This window comes from Electrona antarctica (genome assembly GCF_951216825.1).
Source record: "Electrona antarctica genome assembly, chromosome: 13".
In the NCBI taxonomy this organism is placed as follows: Eukaryota; Metazoa; Chordata; class Actinopteri; order Myctophiformes; family Myctophidae; genus Electrona; species Electrona antarctica.
The window spans coordinates 48032525-48052015 of NC_136794.1; the positions used below are offsets into that span (position 1 = coordinate 48032525).

Here is a 19491-nt window from a genome sequence, read left to right on the forward strand (position 1 = left end):
CGCCCCAAAACAACACTTAAAGAGGAGGAAAAAAGTCAACCCCTTGTATTGTACTCTACTTCCCTGTGCTTGTTCCATGCAAACGGTTAATAAAAGTATTCAATCAATCAATGTGGATTTTTACAAATATTGAATCAATGAAAAGTATCATTGTGAGTTGTAACTAAATACTAACCATACACTGTTACTGGGACACAGGAGGTTTCCACTCTCCACAACGACAACATCTGCTGGGCGAAGTACAACAATGTGCAAACACAGCAGCAAGATTCGTGAGTTGCTGTGATAGGAGAAGGATATCAAACGGAACACAACCACCCTAAAGACTAATCATTGTGTATATTCCTGCACTATACCTGCATCCAGTGATCTTGGTACATAGAAATCGATCTATTGAAGATTCTGACTTTCAAATGTACATCATTTTTGTTTTGATTGTATTGCTGTATTGTTGTATTGTGCTTTGGCAATGTAAACGTATGTTTTCTCATGCCAATAAAGCCCTTTGAATTGAATTGAATTGAATTGTGTGTGTGTGTGTGTGTGTGTGTGTGTTGTAAACTAAGAGCTTTTTGCTGACAGGTGACTTCTTTGCGCTCAAGGCACAGTAATGAGCAACCTTGGGTGTGTCACCTTCCAGAGAGAGAGGACTTGTAAACAGTTAGCGGAACAACTTGATCACTGGGTGGAAACTATAGGAGTTAGTTGGTCAAACATAATAGAATAGTATTAAATGCCCCCATGATGGAAATGAATGACACCACCATTGGCCTGCTTCCATGCAGCAATAGTGATCTGGTTGGCCTGGTCACTCAGTTCAAATCAGTAGCCTGTGGCATGGAGAGTTATATAGACAGCTTAATTAACACAGAGAAGATCACGAGAGAACAGTCAGTCAGTGTGTTGTTGTAAATGTGTGTCTAGAGAGTGTACAAAGAACTACACATGTTGTACACCAACACAAGTACAAATTAACAAAACACATTTACCAAAATGTCCAAAAAAGTCACATTTTGAAGAGTGATTTATAGTAATATCTACTACTTATGCATGAACACCATACATACAGTCACCAACTAGCACGCCTGCCATCGAACATGGATTATATCTAGACATGTATCCCAGAGATCCATGGCTACACGAACAACAACAGACGAGGCTAATCGGGGGAATATATCATCTAAAACAACACAGTTGATGGAATATACATTAATAATACTACTAATTTCATCTAAAACCAGGCGGGTATTGGTGGTTTCTTGTCTGCTCGTCCCTTTTTTGCCTTGAATTGAAGGAGCTGCTATACAGTTTACAGACAGTAGCAGCCCTGCCTGATCTGTGTGTGCATGATGGAAAAAGCAGCAGTTATTTATCACACATACGGTGTTGTTAATGTTTATTACAACTTACCAAAGCAGGAATTAGTTATCCGTGACTCTCTCCCCTTAGCGGAATGCTATCTTGATGGCAGCATTTAATGTGAGGCTTCAGCAACAGCAACAAGACAGACAGACAGACAGAGAGACACTCAGAGCTGCAACAAAACCTTCCTCTAAAAAATAAAACCCCACCTTCCTTCCTATACCTTCCCTTCCTCTTCCTTCCTTGGTTCTCCTCTCCTTCCGCTGCAGAAACACAGCCGGCTACATCCCATGGCCCGGAGGGACTGCGACGCTGTGATTGGCTGGTCCAGGGTTTCGCAGCAACCAACCATGTAGCCGCTGGCATACTTTTCTTTATTCATTATTTTAGTAGACAATTATCCACAATTTGATGTGTGTGCGTGTGTGTGTGTGTGTGCGTGTGTGTGTGTTTGTGCGTGTGTGTGTGTGTGTGTGTGTGTGTGTGTGTGTGTGTGTGTGTGTGTGTGTGTGTGTGTGTGTGTGTGTGTGCATTCCTGCACATTCCTATGTGTGTATCGAGTGATCTTGGTACATAGAAATGGATTTATTGGAGATGTTTTGATTCTATTGTTCCACTTTTTGCTTTGGCAATGTAAACGTATGTTTTCGATGCCAATAAAGCCCTTTGATTTGAGTGTGTGTGTGTGTGTGTGTGCGTGTGTGTGTGTGTGTGTGTCATACAAATAGCTCATAGATATATATTGTCTATTAAGACATTTATCAAGCCTGAGTTGATGTTGGTAGTTTAAAAGGAAAAGGAAATAAATATGAAAACTGGTGATTATAAAGTGTGCACAGCGTTGCCACCTCTTAGCCAATCACAGGGCGGCTATCCACCCCAGGCTATGGGATCTGGAGGACCCAGTGGACTAAACCCGACAGGATATGACGTTAAAAGCACTCACCATTCAAATTCAACCTACTAACTTCGCCCTGCTGCTCTAAATACATTCCGCTCGGTGTTACATTTACACTGTTTATATCAGAGGTGGTCAACTTTGACGATGGCGAGGGCCAATATATTTCCACACTCACTCCAGAGGGCCAATATATTTCCACACTCACTCCAGAGGGCCAATATATTTCCACACTCACTCCAGAGGGCCACAGTGCATTTCTGTCGTAGCAAAAAATAGCCGATCTACAAGCCCGTTTTGAGCTTGTAGATCGGCTATTTTTGCTATATTTGAATTGAAAACCTGAATAATGTTTTTGCTATTTTTGAATTGGAATCCTGGAAAGTGACCTTTTTATTGAATTTCAAATGCATTTAGTTATAGTTGTTAACTTTATGAACTGTTAACATACCTACATTGGACACAAAAAGACAATAACATTTTAATACTAGTCATTTAATACTAGTCGTGTGAAGTAATTAAAGCGGGTTTGGAATTGCAACAGCTGAAATCAAAACTATATCAGTATTCTGAATTTCTGATATTAACACGCGGGCCGCATTAAGTGAAGGTGGGGGCTGCATGTGGCCCCCGGGCCGCCAGTTGCCCACCCCTGGTTTATATGGTTATTATAGTACAATTGTGATTTTTTTTATTGGTTTCTTCTGTTGTGATTTTGTGCATTATTGACAATGTATTTTATTCTATTGTGCCTCCTTGCTATGTCTTTATATGTTTTTCTGTTAAAGCACTTTGTGACTGGTTCTTAAAAGGTGCTATACAAATAAAGCTTTATTATTATTATTATTATTATGTTATTAAGCTATAAACCAAGCCACGAACACACCAATGCAGGCTGCAGCAGAGTACCCGTATTTAAAAAAATCTTTCCAAAATAAAAAATAAAACTGGCATGTATCTGTGTGGCAGCACAAGTGGTTGTCCACCAGGTGGCGACAGGTGACCGAGCGAAGGGACCATTCCATCTTCACCTGCGATCTCCATATTAAAAGAGGTAGGCCTACCAAGTAAATTAAGTAATCAAATAGTTTTTGGAACATGAAGGAGCAGATATACAGCTGGTTGTACAGTGAGCTGTATTCACAGTCACACAAGCTTTTCATTAGTGTATATAGACAAATATAACACCCATTACTTTACTTCACATAAAGCTCTCATCAGTCATTTTCAGCTGCATATTCCAACATTCTGAACTGCACTGGCTGCCAAATCTCTAAACGGACAGTATATTGTATACATAAACATTGTTTACATATATAACAAGTCATATATATATATATATATATATATATATATATATATATATATATATATATATATATATATATATATATATATATATATATATATGACTTGTTACTTTTGCACCCCCGCACCTGCAAAAAAGGATCCTACAACACAATGTTTAGTCAGCTTATTTTAGAACTGAATTATTGTTTTGAATAATAATATTAGGAAGAGTCACCAATCAGCCAAAAAGGCTATAAATTAAAGGAGCAATCTCTTGACCTTTTAAATAAAATGTTTTCAAACGGTAGCCAACAAATCCAGAGTAATATGTGCTATTTTTTACAAAGTAAATGGGTATAATATTACTGTTTTGGCAGAGCAATACCTTACTTTACAGGTTACTGTAATAAAAAGTAATAATATTACAGTAATATGTAACTACTAGTAACTCGTTACTGCCCAACACTGCTCACCTGCCAGTGAGGACCCTCCGCCCAGAGTATCTCCATCCTACTCCTCCATCTTAGGCGCGATTCATACTCCTATTTTATAGAGCCGAATAAAAGTGGGTTCGGCTCTGTAGAGCCTAAAATGTGACGTCATTTGAGGTTCGGGGGGGCGGGTACCGTCCTAAAGGCGGCTCTTCGGTGCTACTGAAAATTTCTGACGAGCCGAAATCATTTCTGCTCTACAGCGGTAAAATAAGAGTATGAATCGGCCCTTACATTCCCCACCCCAGCCTGTAGCAGTACTGTACATGCAGCAACAAAGATCACCCCCACCCAGCCTCCCATCCCCAAACACGGGTCAAAAATGTGTTCCTATAGACTCTCGACCAAAGCACCTTCCTTCTCGACTTCTTGAAGTAGTACATTTATAGTGTTGAATTCTCATGTTGGTGTAAATTAATTAACCCATTTAGACCCGAGATCGATTCTACTGTCTAAATCCTGACAGTTTTCTGAAAACCCCATGTTTCTATATCAGTTACTCAAACATTTTCATGTCAAGGACCCCCAAAAATATATGTAATTGGCCGCCGACCTCCATCTGAAAATATGTTGTTCCAGGGACCCCCCCCAGAAGCAAAGATTTGAGTTAAAAACGTTCACTCTGAAAGAATATATTGAAACATTTGGGCCACATTTTCATGATTTTTCAAAAATAGCAGACCTACAAGCTCGTAGCGCGGCACTCGGTGGCGCGCTATGAGCTTGTAGATCTGCTATTTTTCAATAGCTAAAGTACAACATAATGCTTAAAACACCAAAAAGGGGTTCCCGCCCCCAAAATGGGTTAAAATGTCAGAAGCCAACAGAGGCAAATATATCATCTATTTCATCGTTTCTGCTTACAGAAAGAGAAGCCAGAGGTGTGATTTTAGATGCATTTTCGCCGCTCTCAGCCGGAACATCTTGGTCCATGACTTGTGTCCTCATAGCAGGCTTTTGAAACGCTGGCAATTCAGTCCTCTTGCCGTGGCTTTCATATGGATTGCGTTCAGCGTGGAGGACTCTGGCCGCCCTGTGGTTGAATCTCTCCCGGAGACACAGAAAACGAGTTCTATGGTGGGCTCTCCTCCGGAGGGCAGCGACAGACGCCCGGAAGCTGGCGGGGACTGATCCTGTCGGAGAAGAGGCCCAGCAGGCTTCCCGCTTGAAGCGCCGCAACTTCCTCTGGACACTTAGGTCAGGACAAAATTAAAGAGGACAGGACAAAATATGACTACTTTGTCATACTATTACTACAGTATCACACAAGGGTAGCAAAAAAAATAGACAATTCACAAGCCCAAAAACGCGTCGCATTGTGACACTGCTAGGTTTGAATTTGAATCCTGAGAAGTAACAGTGGGGTGCATACTTCGTTTAGACTAGTCATTGGTTAGACATGGGTTAAGGTTAGGTTTAGGTGTGCTGCCCCGTGGGAGGTTAGGTTTAGGCATAGAGTATATATATAATAGAGACTGAACTGGCGCGAAGCTCCGCCCCCCCAGCTATTCATGTCAGTGGAAGTTGCTCAGTGGCGTTTTGAAGCACCCGGAAGACTGCCGGAAGTCCCTCCCCGGACCTCAACTTTGAGGTCCTGAGTGACGTAGGGCAACCGAGCGCTCAACGTTAAAGCCCAGCTGCACGGGGTTTCCCGGTCATGAATCCACGGGTCCGCCTGTAGTCCCTCCTCCTACCACTAGGACCCAGAGCTTCAACGTTGAATAGCCTCGCTGGCCCCTTGGGTTTAGGGTGAGGGTTTGAGATAGGTCGTAGTTGTAGGACTAATGACTGGTCTAACCAATGACTAGTCTAAACCAAGTACTGTCTAAACTAAAATGAGGTTTCCACCCGACAGCAACGAGATAATAGCTTTACACCAAAATGTCCCTCACTTGAAACCCGCCGCCTCCAGGTGTTTCATCTGACAACACCTCAGGTGGACGAAGGACAGAAGCCGTGTCTCCCGTCTCAGGCGGTGGGCTCTGCACCACGGGACCATGTCCTCCAGGTGGGCCGCCAGCTGGGTGAAGGTGGACGCTACGGTCACCTGTTTGTGGAACATTTCTTTCTGTCCAACAGCAGCAGCAGCAGCATCATCCTGTGTAGAAGATTCTGGTTCGGTAGACTCCTACAATATACAGTACATGGAAGAAACAAAATCTCTGACTGAAGTTTAAAGGAGAATTCCATGCTAGAAGGCATTCTTACCTTTATTTGTAGTTGTTACGTCCCCACCAAAGAGGTCCAGGTGTTATTTTGTGCAAAAGTGCATTATTGGCTATTTCCCCTAATAATACGCCCTCAATGGGAGTTGGGTTTTTGTGCTAATTCACTTATTTCCATCGAAATAAGTAGCAAAGTGTGCCGCTTGGGATACTATTTACATTATGAATTGAGGATAATTTTTTTTTTAAAAAAGCCTTCTAGAATGGAATTCTCCTTTAATGATGATGGCCATCATCGTTCTCAACTTGCTGCTGTTCTACATGCAACCAATCGGTTGAAGAAATGTGGGCTTCTACGGAATCCAAATAAATGAAATGGCGGTCATGGCGAATGATAACTTTCAACCCATGAATATATGAACATAAATGATAGAAGCATTAGACCGTACGTCGCGTACGACCTAAGATGTGATGGTGAATACTTGTTAAATAATTTGTGCTCAATCGTTGATGACAAATTGACAAAAATAGGAGAGACCAGTGATCATATATTTATTTGGCTCACATACGTACCTCTGTAAAGTCCTTGAAGAGATTGCATAAAGCTTTTCCATCAATGATATCACGGTTTCCCACTGTGAAAGAGGAATGTATATTAATTAGTTAAGTAATTTAGTGCATAATAGCTTCCACTTTGTCACTGGAATCTACTCGATTTTCAGACATTTTTAGAATCTGATCTCAGGTCAAAATGGATTAAAAACCATTTTGACCTGAGATCAGATTCTAAAAATGTCTTCTACATCCTGACACTTCGTTCTTCGATTTTTCAAAAATAGCAGACCTACAAGCTCTTAGCACGCCACTCTGAATTCATTTTGTGCCAGAGATCCACAGATGAGAAGATTTTCCAAACATTTTCAAAAATAGCAGATGTGCAAGCTCACAGGACAGCACGAACCAAGTGATCTGCTAATTTTGAATAACCCATTGAAACTTTAAACTCTATTTTAACCACACACACACACACACTGACACACAATGAAGACAATGGAGAGTTTTTGTGAAAAGTAGAGTGAAGTGAATGTTTTTGGTTAGGACAGCCTACTACACACCTCTATTCACAGGAACACCCATGTCATGTTCTTCGAAGCTCTTCTCAGTCATCCTGTCCTCCTTCTCCTTTCGGGTGGATCTGCGGCTTACCGGTGGACGACGTGTGGCTTTCGGATCTCGCACGGCGGCGGCAGACTCTGCCATTATCAAGGAGGCGGTTTCGTCTTCCGAAGGTCCCAGGAACTGAACCATGTCTTCTGGAAGGGAGTAGTCTTTGAGGTAGGGCATGGGCCGAGCCTGGGACACCTCTCCGAGGAGACGCAGGATCTGCATGTAGAGGGGAGCCAGGGTGGCCAGAATGCCCCGGAAAAACACCCTGATTTGGGGAGGGGCGGACAAGGTTGTGTGAATTTAACCCATGTAGACCTGGAACAACTATGTTGATATGTACCTTGCAGAAAGGACTCACCACAGGCGGCTGAGCATGGCGGTTATCACTACATTCAAGATAATGAACTCCTCCCACATCAGAGTCTGCTTCGAGAGTCTGCAGGTATTACAGGTTAAGGGAAAACCCATAAAGTGGCACAGAGGAGATACATATTTAATCCATTTTTGTCGGGAACCCATTTTGGTGTTTAAGCATTATGTTATACTTTAGCTGTTGAAAAATAGCAGATCTACAAGCTCATAGCGCGGCACCGAGTGCCGCGCTACGAGCTTGTAGGTCGGCTATTTTTGAAAAATCATGAAAATGCGGCACAAATCTTTGAATATATATTCTTTCAGAGCTCATGTTTTTATCTCAAATATTTGCTTCTGAGGGGTTCCTGCTGGAACAACATATTTTCAGATGGTGGTCGGTGGCCAATTACATATAATTTTTGGGGTCCTTGACATGAAATATTGAGCACCACTGATACAAATAGGTATTTCAGAAAACTGTCAGAATTTAGAAGACTTTTTTTAATTTTGACGTCAGGCCTAAATGGGTTAATGTTCTATTTTAAGAAGTAGAAATCATATTCCCTAAAACAACATCCCATCTGTCCGTAAAATGTAGTGAAAAATAAACAACTGTGGACTGATTTATTTTGCATTCTGAAAGGCATTCTGAAGAAGTAGAGCCAGACTGATATGGCCTCTGTCAGGTGGAAGGCATTCTGAAGAAGTAGAGCCAGACTGATATCGCCTCTGTCAGGTGGAAGGCATTCTGAAGAAGTAGAGCCAGACTGATATGGCCTCTGTCAGGTGGAAAACATTCTGAAGAAGTAGAGCCAGACTGATATGGCCTCTGTCAGGTGGAAAACATTCTGAAGAAGTAGAGCCAGACTGATATGGCCTCTGTCAGGTGGAAAACATTCTGAAGAAGTAGAGCCAGACTGATATGGCCTCTGTCAGGTGGAAAACATTCTGAAGAAGTAGAGCCAGACTGATATGGCCTCTGTCAGGTGGAAAACATTCTGAAGAAGTAGAGCCAGACAGTTTTCGGAAAGATGTTTTGTATCAGTGGTGCTCAATATTTCATGTCAAGGACCCCAGAAATGATATGTAATCGGCCACCGACACCCATCTGAAAATATGTTGTTCCAGGAACCCCTCAGAAGCAAAGATTTGAGTTAAAAACGTTGGCTCTGAAAGAATATATATATTCAAAGATTTGTGCCATATTTTCACGATTTTTCAAAAATAGCAGACCTACAAGCTCATAGCGCGCCACTCGGTGGCTAAATTATAACAATGTTTAAAACACCAAAAGGGGTTCCCGCCCAAAATGGGTTAACCACATTCAACCTGACATGCCTGGCACTGTAAGAGAAAGCATTCAACATTTTTCAAAAATAGACGATCAATATGCTCACCTCATGTTACCGAAAAAAAACACAGCCGGCGAACATTTTTCGTCATAGTTTCACTTGATGAAATCAACACCGGTCACAGTGAATGAGAGTCAAAGCTTTTGGACCATAAAGGATACGTGAAGGCTCTGCCACAGTGAGTCAAAGCTTTTGGACCATAAAGGATACGTGAAGGCTCTGCCACAGTGAGTCATGGTGCAGCTCATGAGGCGGGCAGCTCCCAGAACTTTGAGACAAAGCCACTCCAGCATGGGCTGACTGGGGACGTCACACTCCATACCCTCACTACGCATGCTCAGCTCTCTGGAAAACACAACATATCATGGGCTGACTGGGGACGTCACACTCCATACCCTCACTACGCATGCTCAGCTCTCTGGAAAACACAACATATCATGGGCTGACTGGGGACGTCACACTCCATACCCTCACTATGCATGCTCAGCTCTCTGGAAAACACAACATATCGTTGTGGGGAAACATGAGGTGGTTCGGGCATCTGGTTAGGATGTCTCTCGGTCCCACTGGGAGGAGACCCGGGGGCAGACCAAGGATCACGTCCCACTGGGAGGAGACCCGGGGGCAGACCAAGGATCACGTCCCACTGGGAGGAGACCCGGGGGCAGACCAAGGCGCAGTTGGAGGAAATACATCGACTCACTGGCCTTGGAACGTCTCGGAATCCCCCAGGAGGAAGTCACTTATGTTGCTCTGGAGAGGGAAGTCTGGAGCACTCTGGTGGAGCTGTTGCCCACTTGCCCCCACGACCCGACTACGGATAAGCGGCTGAAGATGGATGGATGGTTGTGGGCAACATGACACGGAGATACAGGGAAATTACAAATGTGGACTGCTCTCAAAATGTGTGAGAGCAGTCCACTGCAGTCAGACACACAGTACAATGTGTGAGCAGTGCACTGCAGTCAGACACACAGTACAATGTGTGAGCAGTGCACTGCAGTCAGACACACAGTACAATGTGTGAGCAGTGCACTGCAGTCAGACACACAGTACAATGTGTGAGCAGTGCACTGCAGTCAGACACACAGTACAAGACAATAATACAGTATAATACACATACTGTACGATACAGTACATGTGACACAGAAACCACATGTGCATAAATGTAACATCTATATGTTATGAAGTTTCAATTAGTCTGCAGAGAAGACCAATGGAGCAGGTAAGGCTTACGTTCTAGTTGACATCACGTGGTCGCATGTTGTTGGTTTTTAAGTTAACCCATTCTGACCTGAGATCAGAGCTATGTTTCTATGTCAGTCGTTCTTCGATTTTTCAAAAATAGCAGAACTACAAGCTTGTATGAGCTTGTAGATCTGCTATTTTTCAATAGCTAAAGCATAACATAATGCTAACACCAAAAGGGGTTCCCGCCCAAAATGGGTTAAGTTAAAGTGCTACCCTCCACCTTTTTCATGTTTTTGTTGGACTAGTGACAGTTGGGATTTGCATCATAGGCTAAAAGGCACGTCGGCAACAGAGCCATTTCTTAAATAGATTTAACTACGGTGGGTAATACTAACCTAAGACCTTATTTAAGAGCTGATCATTATACCTTTGGAATTTAGTTGGACACAGATCCGTCAAATCCTGAAGGGCAGCATCCAGCTTCATCTCCTTCAACCTGTTGATGCATTGTTCAACCTGCCACACACACGATGCTACTTTAATGCAAAGGCCTGACTCACACCTTCACAACAGATTGATGTATAGCTGATGCATGAGACTTGTTTACTGATGCAAGCTCGCAATGCATTTCCAATGGGAGTCACATGGTTTGACACAACATTTTTGTTGTATGAGGGGAGGGGGGCAGTCGAAACACAGCCGAAAGCCGTACAACAAAAATGTTGTGTCAAAATGTGACTTCCATTGGAAATGCATTGGGGCGGCCATGACACTTACCCTTTGTTTACATCTAGCATGCATCAATGTTGTATGCTAGATCGAAAGGTGTGAGTGAAGCCAAAAGACAGACAGACAGACAGACAGACAGACAGACAGACAGACAGACGAAACTGCCCACAATGCAACCTGACAGGGTAAAATCTGTGGGTTAAGAGGGGGGAGGGGCAGTGGTTCAATTTGAAAATAGCCAACGCACTAATTTACGACACGTTGAGACGTGTTGTGAGCTTGTAGATCTGCCAATTTCAAAAATAAATAAACAACATACAACACATATTGTGTGGGGTCCCTCCCTGGCACAATATATTTTCAGGTGGGGGTCTGAGACCAAATACATATCAATGTGGGGGTCTTTGAAAAGAAATGTGTGAGAGAACCACTGGGTTAGAATTGTATTTTTCCTGAAATAAATATTGGACACATCTAGCCTGGTTTCCAGACCATAGACCCAACCCAATCCACTGAGCGCACTGGAGGCTCAAGAGTCTGACAATCAGGCTAGGACAGTGGTTCCCAAAGTGGGGTCCGGGGACCCCCAGGGGTAAGTTCCAGGGGGGACCCAGCTAAATGATAATTTGCAACCAAATGGACCCTTATGGGTCTGTAACTCAGAGAGTGTACAAATGGAACCAAATGGACCCTAGCGGGTCCATTTGGTTCCATTTGTACACTCTCAGAGTTAAATTAACAGTGGTTTTACAATATAAATTGGGGTCCCAGAGATAGAAATGCCATTAAATCGGGGGGTCCATAGCATAATGCATGTGAAACTGGGGGTCCATGAAATTAATATGTTTCGGAATCACTGCTAGAGCCGTAAAAATCCTCCCTTATCGGGGTCACTGGCATATGTTTTCAAATGGGGGGTCCGTGGCCTAATAATAAATGTTGACTTGGGGGTCCTGACACAAAAAAGTTTTGGAACCACTGGGCTAGGACACATCAGGAGAAAATCAACATTGGGGAACATAGAACCTGGGGAACATAGAACATGGGGAACATAGAACCGAGTGGGGAACATAGAACCTGGGGAACATAGAACCGAGTGGGGAACAGAACCTGGGGAACATAGAACCGAGTGGGGAACATAGAACATGGGGAACATAAAACCTGGGGAACATAGAACCGAGTGGGGAACATAGAACCTGGGGAACATAGAACCGAGTGGGGAACAGAACCTGGGGAACATAGATCCGAGTGGGGAACAGAACCTGGGGAACATAGAACCGAGTGGGGAACATAGAACCGAGTGGGGAACATAGAACCTGGGGAACATAAAACCTGGGGAACATAGAACCTGGGGAACATAGAACCTGGGGAACATAGAACCTGGGGAACATAAAACCTGGGGAACATAGAACCTGGGGAACATAGAACCGAGTGGGGAACAGAACCTGGGGAACATAGATCCGAGTGGGGAACAGAACCTGGGGAACATAGATCCGAGTGGGGAACAGAACCTGGGGAACATAGAACCGAGTGGGGAACATAGAACCTGGGGAACATAAAACCTGGGGAACATAGAACCTGGGGAACATAGATCCGAGTGGGGAACAGAACCTGGGGAACATAGAACCGAGTGGGGAACAGAACCTGGGGAACATAGAACCGAGTGGGGAACATAGAACATGGGGAACATAAAACCTGGGGAACATAGAACCTGGGGAACATAGAACCGAGTGGGGAACAGAACCTGGGGAACATAGAACCGAGTGGGGAACATAGAACATGGGGAACATAGAACCGAGTGGGGAACATAGAACCGAGTGGGGAACATAGAACCTGGGGAACATAGGGAGGGACCCCCAGCAGCACACTCTCGTACGATCCATTTGTAGGATTTGTGTACCATTTCGCTAGTGGTTCCAATTGGGATGGGCCCACTGTTTATCTAAATCAACCATCTTGGTTGTATGACTGGAGGAGTCTTACCTGTTTTAATGCTCTGAAGGTTCGGTTTCCCCTGTTGCTGTAGTGGAGAACATACAGCAGTTCATAGAGGAGACGTACTTCAGTCTGGAGAATCTGGCTCCGGAGCAGCATGAGGACTTTGTCATTTTCCAGCAGGAGCTGGTCAACATTTTCATCTGGAAAACAACGCAAACACAATCAAAATGATGTTCCACAGCTAGGTATAAACAAGAAGTTGAGAGAAGAAGAGTAGGCCTACAACAATTAGATGCACTGTGCATGTTAAAATCATGTATCATTGGTCATTACATTATTTCAAACCATTATGATTCCCCCAGTTCATTATTTATTTATTTATTTTGGCAGAAATAGCCAAATTAACAGCTTTGTAGGTAGCCTAACTACATATTCGGCACAAACAAGGGACTAAATTAATTTCGCTCCTATGCCACCAAAATGTGGAACGCCCTACCAACAGTCATTAAGACATGCAAATCCCTTGACTCCTTCAAAACCGCTCTCAAAGGGCACCTACGGATGACTGCAATTCGAAACTGGCCCCCGTAAAATCTGAATCTTTTCCCCCTCACTGTATGTTTCTTTTCCCTTTTTACCTCCTTTATGATGAATTCCTGTTCTGTTATTTGACTATATAGAAGTGTCTATGTGTACGTCTCTAAATGTTTTGATGAATTGAACAAGGTGGACCCTCAGTTGTAAACAAGTGTAATGCTTAATTGGGTCGTCCACTCACAGTTAACAGAGTTTGTATTGAGTTTGTGCTTGAAATGTACTGTAATTCTGCAAACTGTTAATAAATATTTCAATCAAATCAATCAATCAAACACTCTCCCTAGCCTGGCTTCAGACTGAATGCAGTGTGTGAGAGCCCGTAGCTGGACCTGGCTGATGACGCGCTGTTATAATGGTAACAAGACAACTCACCCCTTTTGCCACTTTTGGTGAGTTGTCCTGACAACTCACCCCTAAACGTGAAGACATCTCACCCCTGCTTTTCCAGGGGTGAGATGTCTTCACTTTCCGGGGTGAGATGTCTTCACTTTTGGCCACTTTCGGGGTGAGATGTCTTCACGTTTAGGGGTGAGTTGTCAGGACAACTCACCAAAAGTCTGACTGAATATGTAGCCTTTGAGCTATACTTTACTGAATATTTCACAAGAATATAACACAAGATGTCCGGTATTCGTTATAATGCCATACTGGGTCAGCCTCACCCAGCCCTAGCCTAAGCTTTATATGTTAGCCCCAATGATAACAAACACACAGTCACACGTACTGTACAGCCGGCAGTCTTCTTGCTTTGGACAGATTTATTTCACCACCCCAAGCCCAAGGTTACATACATGAATACACTTGACATTGGTACTCATTTGGGATTATTTGACCCTTACAAAGTGAAACGAAATGAAAATGCAGACTGTAAGTGTCAGGCGACACTCTCCTGACCTGTATGATCATAGACATATATACATAGACGCCCCTTCCGGCTCTGAGGCGTGTGTCAAAATTGAAGGCACTATTTTCCCGACATTCCTTGCGAAGAATAGCGGAAGCAAAGCGGAAGCTTGTCAAGCTTCCGCGTGCGTAACATAAGTCCCGGAAAAGACGCGCTGTGATTGGCCAGTAGTCACTTGAGTGACAGGGAGAGACATGGAGGATTCACATGAGTGACGTCACTCGGGCAGCGACGCAGTCGCTTTCAGCAAATGCCTTCAGCACTTCTAAATAAGAAAGCTGCGGAGAACTGTTGCTTTGTGTTCACTCTTTTAATGTTTTCTGTTAGTAATCTAATCCCCCCTGGCTCTGATGTTGTATTGTTAATAACTTTGTTGTTTGTGTTTGTTTGTTTGTCTTGTTTTGTAATGTATATTGTCATGACTGTTATAAAGATTTGTTAAAAAAAAAAAAAAGCCTTCAGCACTGCACTTCCGCCTTCATTGGGATACACGTCGCTCCAATGAACTGCAGCGGCAAATGAGGCGTCTATGTATATATGTCTATGTGTATGATCCTGTGGAAACAGTCCCATGTGGGTAATGCATGTAAGCCAGTGGTTCCCAAAACTTTATGTCGAGGACCCCCAAATTGACACTAATTAGCCCACACAGACCCCCATTTGAAAACATATGCCAGGGACCACCATAAGAGAAGGTTTTTTTTTACGGCTCTAGCAGTGATTCTCAACCCCTTTAATTTCAAGTACCCCCAGTTTGACATGCATTAGTCTACGGACCCCCAATAGCATTTCTATCTCTGGGACCCCCAATTTATATTGTAAAAGCAATGCTAATTTAACTCTGAGAGTGTACAAATGGAACCAAACGGACCCTTTACTCTCTGAGTTACAGACCCATAAGGGTCCATTTGGTTCCAAATTATAATTTAGCTGGTGGGTCCCCCCTGGAACTCCCTCAAGTACCCCTGGGGGTCCCCGGACCCCACGTTGAGCAGACTAGAGTAACTTCGGGCAGTGTGCAGCAGCAGGACAACAACACAACACCGCAGTGATCATTACATCCTCCTAACTAACCTGTATCATCAGTGATGTGTTTTATCCTGACTGATGAAACGGCGCCAGGAAACGGAACGTTGACTTTATTCCAGGGTTCTGGTTCTGCTGCCATCATAGAAGACATCAGGCTGCCATGCTGTTCTTCTCACGGAACTCACTCACACAGGCACAGCCTATCACAGTGGCGTATAATGTAAACGTCACGAACTCAGAAAGCCTATCACAGTCAGATAAAGGCCGACGTCACGACACAGCCTATCACAGTGGCGTATAATGTAAACGTCACGAACTCGGAAAGCCTATCACAGTCCACCGAGGCTAATCACAGTCAGATAAATGCCGACGTCACGAACACGAATGTTTTTGAGATTTATAGAACACAGAACAGAGAAGAATATGGAGAGCGTTTTCAGCTGGAAGTTTCAGGAGGTAAACATGAAGCATGCTTGCTTTGCATTCACAAACTATAAAGGGCGCATCAAATGTATCCATGTCCAATTTGAGATTTTCTATTTTTACACGCCATTATAATGTTATTTTTTGATATTTTAATCATAATATATAAAGACCCAATTAGTGAATGTCAGTCTCCACTGTTTTCTTTAGAATAATGACACTGGTTCTCTAACTTCTACAATTTTCTAGGACTCTATAACTCTTGAGTGTAGAAAATGTAACCAAATGGACCCTTACGCCAGGGCTCCACCGGACGCGTTGCGTTGCGTCTGCGTCGCGTCAAAAAACGCACCGGTTCAATTTTAATGCACGCGTCGCGTCTCCGTCAACGCGGGCAGTGGAGCCACCCTTCATTGATTAAAAAGGGAACATTCCCTGACGGTGACGGAGACGCGACGCTGACGCGCCCGGTGGAGCCCGGCCGTTACGGGGTCCTTGAGGAGGGGACTCAAGCCAAGGGGGTCCCCAGAAAGATTATCAGTTATTTAACCTCTTATAGCCTATCCTGTTTTAATTTAATGTATACTAAATCTTAAGCTATTCAAAAATAGCCTATCTCTCAGTCTCTATACTACCTTTTAGTTTCTAGCTTTTAAACCTTTTTAGGTTGTTGTCCAGTAGGCCTATTCGTTGTTGGCACATATTCTCTTCATGTTACCTTCTCTCCAGGTCAAAGTAATGGTTCCGTTTGGGAGCGAACAGCTGGAGGCAGCACTGTGCCGCCCTACCACCATGGTACCAGATCGCGACGTGCAGCACTGGAACTACGTGGCGGGAGTCATCCTCACGCACGGCGCCGGAGGAGACATGAACTTCACACATCTAGTGTCTCTGGCACACTATTTGGCCTACCATGGAAAAGTCTGTCTGCGGTTCACCTGCAAGGGGCCGAACCTGGGTTACAGGGTGAAAGCGTACCGCGCTGCCTGGGTGGGTAGGCATCTTCTTACCTGGGTTACAGGGTGAAGGCGTACCGCGCTGCCTGGGTGGGTAGGCATCTTCTTACCTGGGTTACAGGGTGAAGGCGTACCGCGCTGCCTGGGTGGGTAGGCATCTTCTTACCTGGGTTACAGGGTGAAGGCGTACCGCGCTGCCTGGGTGGGTAGGCATCTTCTTACCTGGGTTACAGGGTGAAGGCGTACCGCGCTGCCTGGGTGGGTAGGCATCTTCTTACCTGGGTTACAGGGTGAAGGCGTACCGCGCTGCCTGGGTGGGTAGGCATCTTCTTGCAAAGTAGGAAAATATGTTCAGTATGTAACTGTTCAAATGACATCTAATGCAACGTTTTTTTTCAAGCCAAGGACCCCTTAGCTGAGAGACTACATATTGTATAAATCGTGTTGCAGATTAAACTTTAATAGATTTCATGTTTTTAACCAAGCACTGACATTTTACTTGCCTTTTTGTTTTTGCTTCTTGAATTAAAGTTGTTCCTACTGTTTTATGTAAAGCGCTTTCGGTACTTAGAAAAGCGCTATATACATCTGAGCTATTATTATTATTTAGATAAATTCATAGACTTGTGTTGCGTGCATCGATTAAATGCAATGAATAACTTTTCCACTTTCCAGGAATACCTGAAATCGCATGATGAATTCACCATAAACCACATCTTCCTCGGAGGTAAGCATTAATTAAAAGGATGTGTGTGTGTGTGTGAACACAACTTGTGCATTATTTAATAGCTACTGTACTACTGTACTGTCCATCTCTGTGCCACTCTAGGCAGGTCCATGGGTTCTCGTGCTGCTGTTGCTCTGGCCAGACAGTTGAACGAGGAGACAGCGGACTCTGTAGCGGGGGTGGTCTGTCTGTCCTTCCCCCTGCACCCCCCGGGACAGACACGCAGCATAGAGTGGACACACAGCCATCGGCAGCGGAGCGAGGAGCTCCGGGAGCTGCCTCCACAGATGCCTGTTCTGTTTGTGTCCGGCGCCCAGGACAACATGTGCAACAGGGTACTGAGAGAGCGGAGAGCTAAAAATCTACATTTTATTAAAACAACTGCCCTTTCCAGACCATGAATGCAGCATTTACTACGGTGAAAGAAATGCAAAGGCCCTCCTCTCCTTTCCATGGCAGCATTCAGAAGAATTGCTTCCCCCCCCCCCCCCCAAAGTCTCCTGAACTTAAACGCAGCATTTTGCGTTGAACAAATTTGTTTAGAAATCCATGTCGTTCCACTGCATCTCCACAAGCTAAAGAAGAGTGATGGGTTGCGCCCGGAAAATAGCTGATCTACAAGCTCTCAACGTGTCGCGTTGAGAGCTTGTAGATCTGCTATTTTTGTCTAAAAGTGCCCTCTTACGGTATTTCAGCCCCCGCCTCTCTTAACACTGCGTCACACCAACACGTCCCTGCCCTCTCCTCCAGGTCCTCTAACACGTCCCTGCCCTCTCCTCTCCTCCAGGTCCTCTAACGCCAGGGCTCCACCGGACGCGTTGCGTTGCGTCTGCGTCGCGTCAAAAAACGCACCGGTTCAATTTTAATGCACGCGTCGCGTCTCCGTCAACGCGGGCAGTGGAGCCACCCTTCATTGATTAAAAAGGGAACATTCCCTGACGGTGACGGAGACGCGACGCTGACGCGCCCGGTGGAGCCCGGCCGTTACACGTCCCTGCCCTCTCCTCCAGGTCCTCTTTGATGGCATGCTGGAGGACATGAAGGAGGTGTGTTGGCTAGAAGGAGGCAGTCATGGGCTCTCTAACACTAACACGTCCCTGCCCTCTCCTCCAGGTCCTCTTCGATGGCATGCTGGAGGACATGAAGGCTCTCTAACACGTCCCTGCCCTCTCCTCCAGGTCCTCTTCGATGGCATGCTGAAGGACATGGAGGCTGCAGCGGAGGTGTGTTGACCTCTCTAACATGTCCCTGCCCTCTCCTCTCCTCCAGGTCCTCTTCGATGGCGTGCTGAAGGACATGAAGGCTGCAGTGGAGGTGTGTTGGCTAGAAGGAGGCAGTCATGACCTCACGGTGAAGGGGAGGACAGAGGAATGTGTGATGGATGAAGTGAACTGGCGAGTCGTCTCCTGGATCGTGAAGCACACATCCTAGTTGTACATGAATGTCTTGTAGCTGTTTATACCGTTGTATATTGTGTGATATACAGTATATCTTTTTTTAAGCTTTTGATTTTTTCATTAATTCATATACTGTACTCAGACATTATTTGCCTGTGGAAAGAATAGTCTGGTACATTTTATAATAAAGTACACCAAGTTATCAACATTATTACTGTTGCTTTACTTTATACCTTAATAATAATTCAAAAAAGAACGAAAAATAACAAATAGTTCATTTTTTGGAACCATGAACTTTAGTTCAAAATATTGAATGATGAACTAAGAACTGAACTAGTTCGTAAAATAAATGAACTTTCCCAACACTGTGTGTGTGTGTGTGTGTGTATATATATATATACATACACACACATATGTATATAGATAGGCCTATACACCGTGTATCTCGGTGTGCCCTGAGATTTTTAGGCTATGAAAAGTGTGCCCTGGGACAAAAAAGTTTGAGAAACACTGCCTTAAAC

The 19491-nt window shown here is 44.2% G+C and overlaps 3 protein-coding genes across 7 annotated transcripts in view; 1 reads left to right on the forward strand and 2 right to left on the reverse strand.

Annotated features, from left to right (window-relative positions):
• The window catches only part of LOC306935952 (ras-related protein Ral-B), a 47432-nt gene extending 45830 nt beyond the window's left edge, over positions 1-1602 (reverse strand). Inside the window, exon 1 of the mRNA XM_079519329.1 lies at positions 1411-1602. The gene's annotated coding sequence lies outside the window, so the exon portion shown is untranslated. The remainder of the gene's footprint in view (positions 1-1410) is intronic.
• Positions 1-15682, reverse strand: part of rmp64 (ribonuclease MRP subunit p64) — a 201185-nt gene extending 185503 nt beyond the window's left edge. The window contains exons 1-10 of one of the 4 annotated variants that reach the window (XR_013791448.1): positions 15513-15680; positions 12983-13137; positions 10698-10786; positions 9290-9424; positions 7732-7809; positions 7322-7638; positions 6780-6841; positions 5934-6169; positions 4802-5233; positions 3684-4730 (exon numbers count right to left, since the gene is read on the reverse strand). Coding sequence is in view for 2 of the 4 variants with exons in the window: in XM_079519324.1 (XP_079375450.1) it covers positions 4855-5233; positions 5934-6169; positions 6780-6841; positions 7322-7638; positions 7732-7809; positions 9290-9424; positions 10698-10786; positions 12983-13137; positions 15513-15618 (1557 nt within the window). In the remaining 2 variants the exon portion in view is untranslated. Of the gene's footprint in view, positions 1-3683; positions 5234-5933; positions 6170-6779; positions 6842-7321; positions 7639-7731; positions 7810-9289; positions 9425-10697; positions 10787-12982; positions 13138-15512 lie in introns of those variants that run through there. The other 3 variants (XR_013791447.1, XM_079519325.1, XM_079519324.1) reach the window with 3 other exon arrangements.
• Positions 15683-15837: 155 nt separating this feature from the next.
• Positions 15838-19181, forward strand: tex30 (testis expressed 30). 2 transcript variants are annotated; one of them, XM_079518411.1, is made up of 5 exons: positions 15838-15923; positions 16620-16880; positions 17522-17573; positions 17676-17908; positions 18843-19181. In XM_079518411.1, exons 1-5 carry the CDS (start codon positions 15852-15854, stop codon positions 19002-19004), a joined length of 780 nt encoding a protein of 259 aa, XP_079374537.1. In that variant the 5' UTR covers positions 15838-15851; the 3' UTR covers positions 19005-19181. The 2 variants fall into 2 exon arrangements, with proteins under 2 accessions (XP_079374537.1, XP_079374538.1); XM_079518412.1 differs by lacking the exon at positions 17522-17573 and having other exon boundaries at positions 17680-17908.
• Positions 19182-19491: the final 310 nt, after the last annotated feature.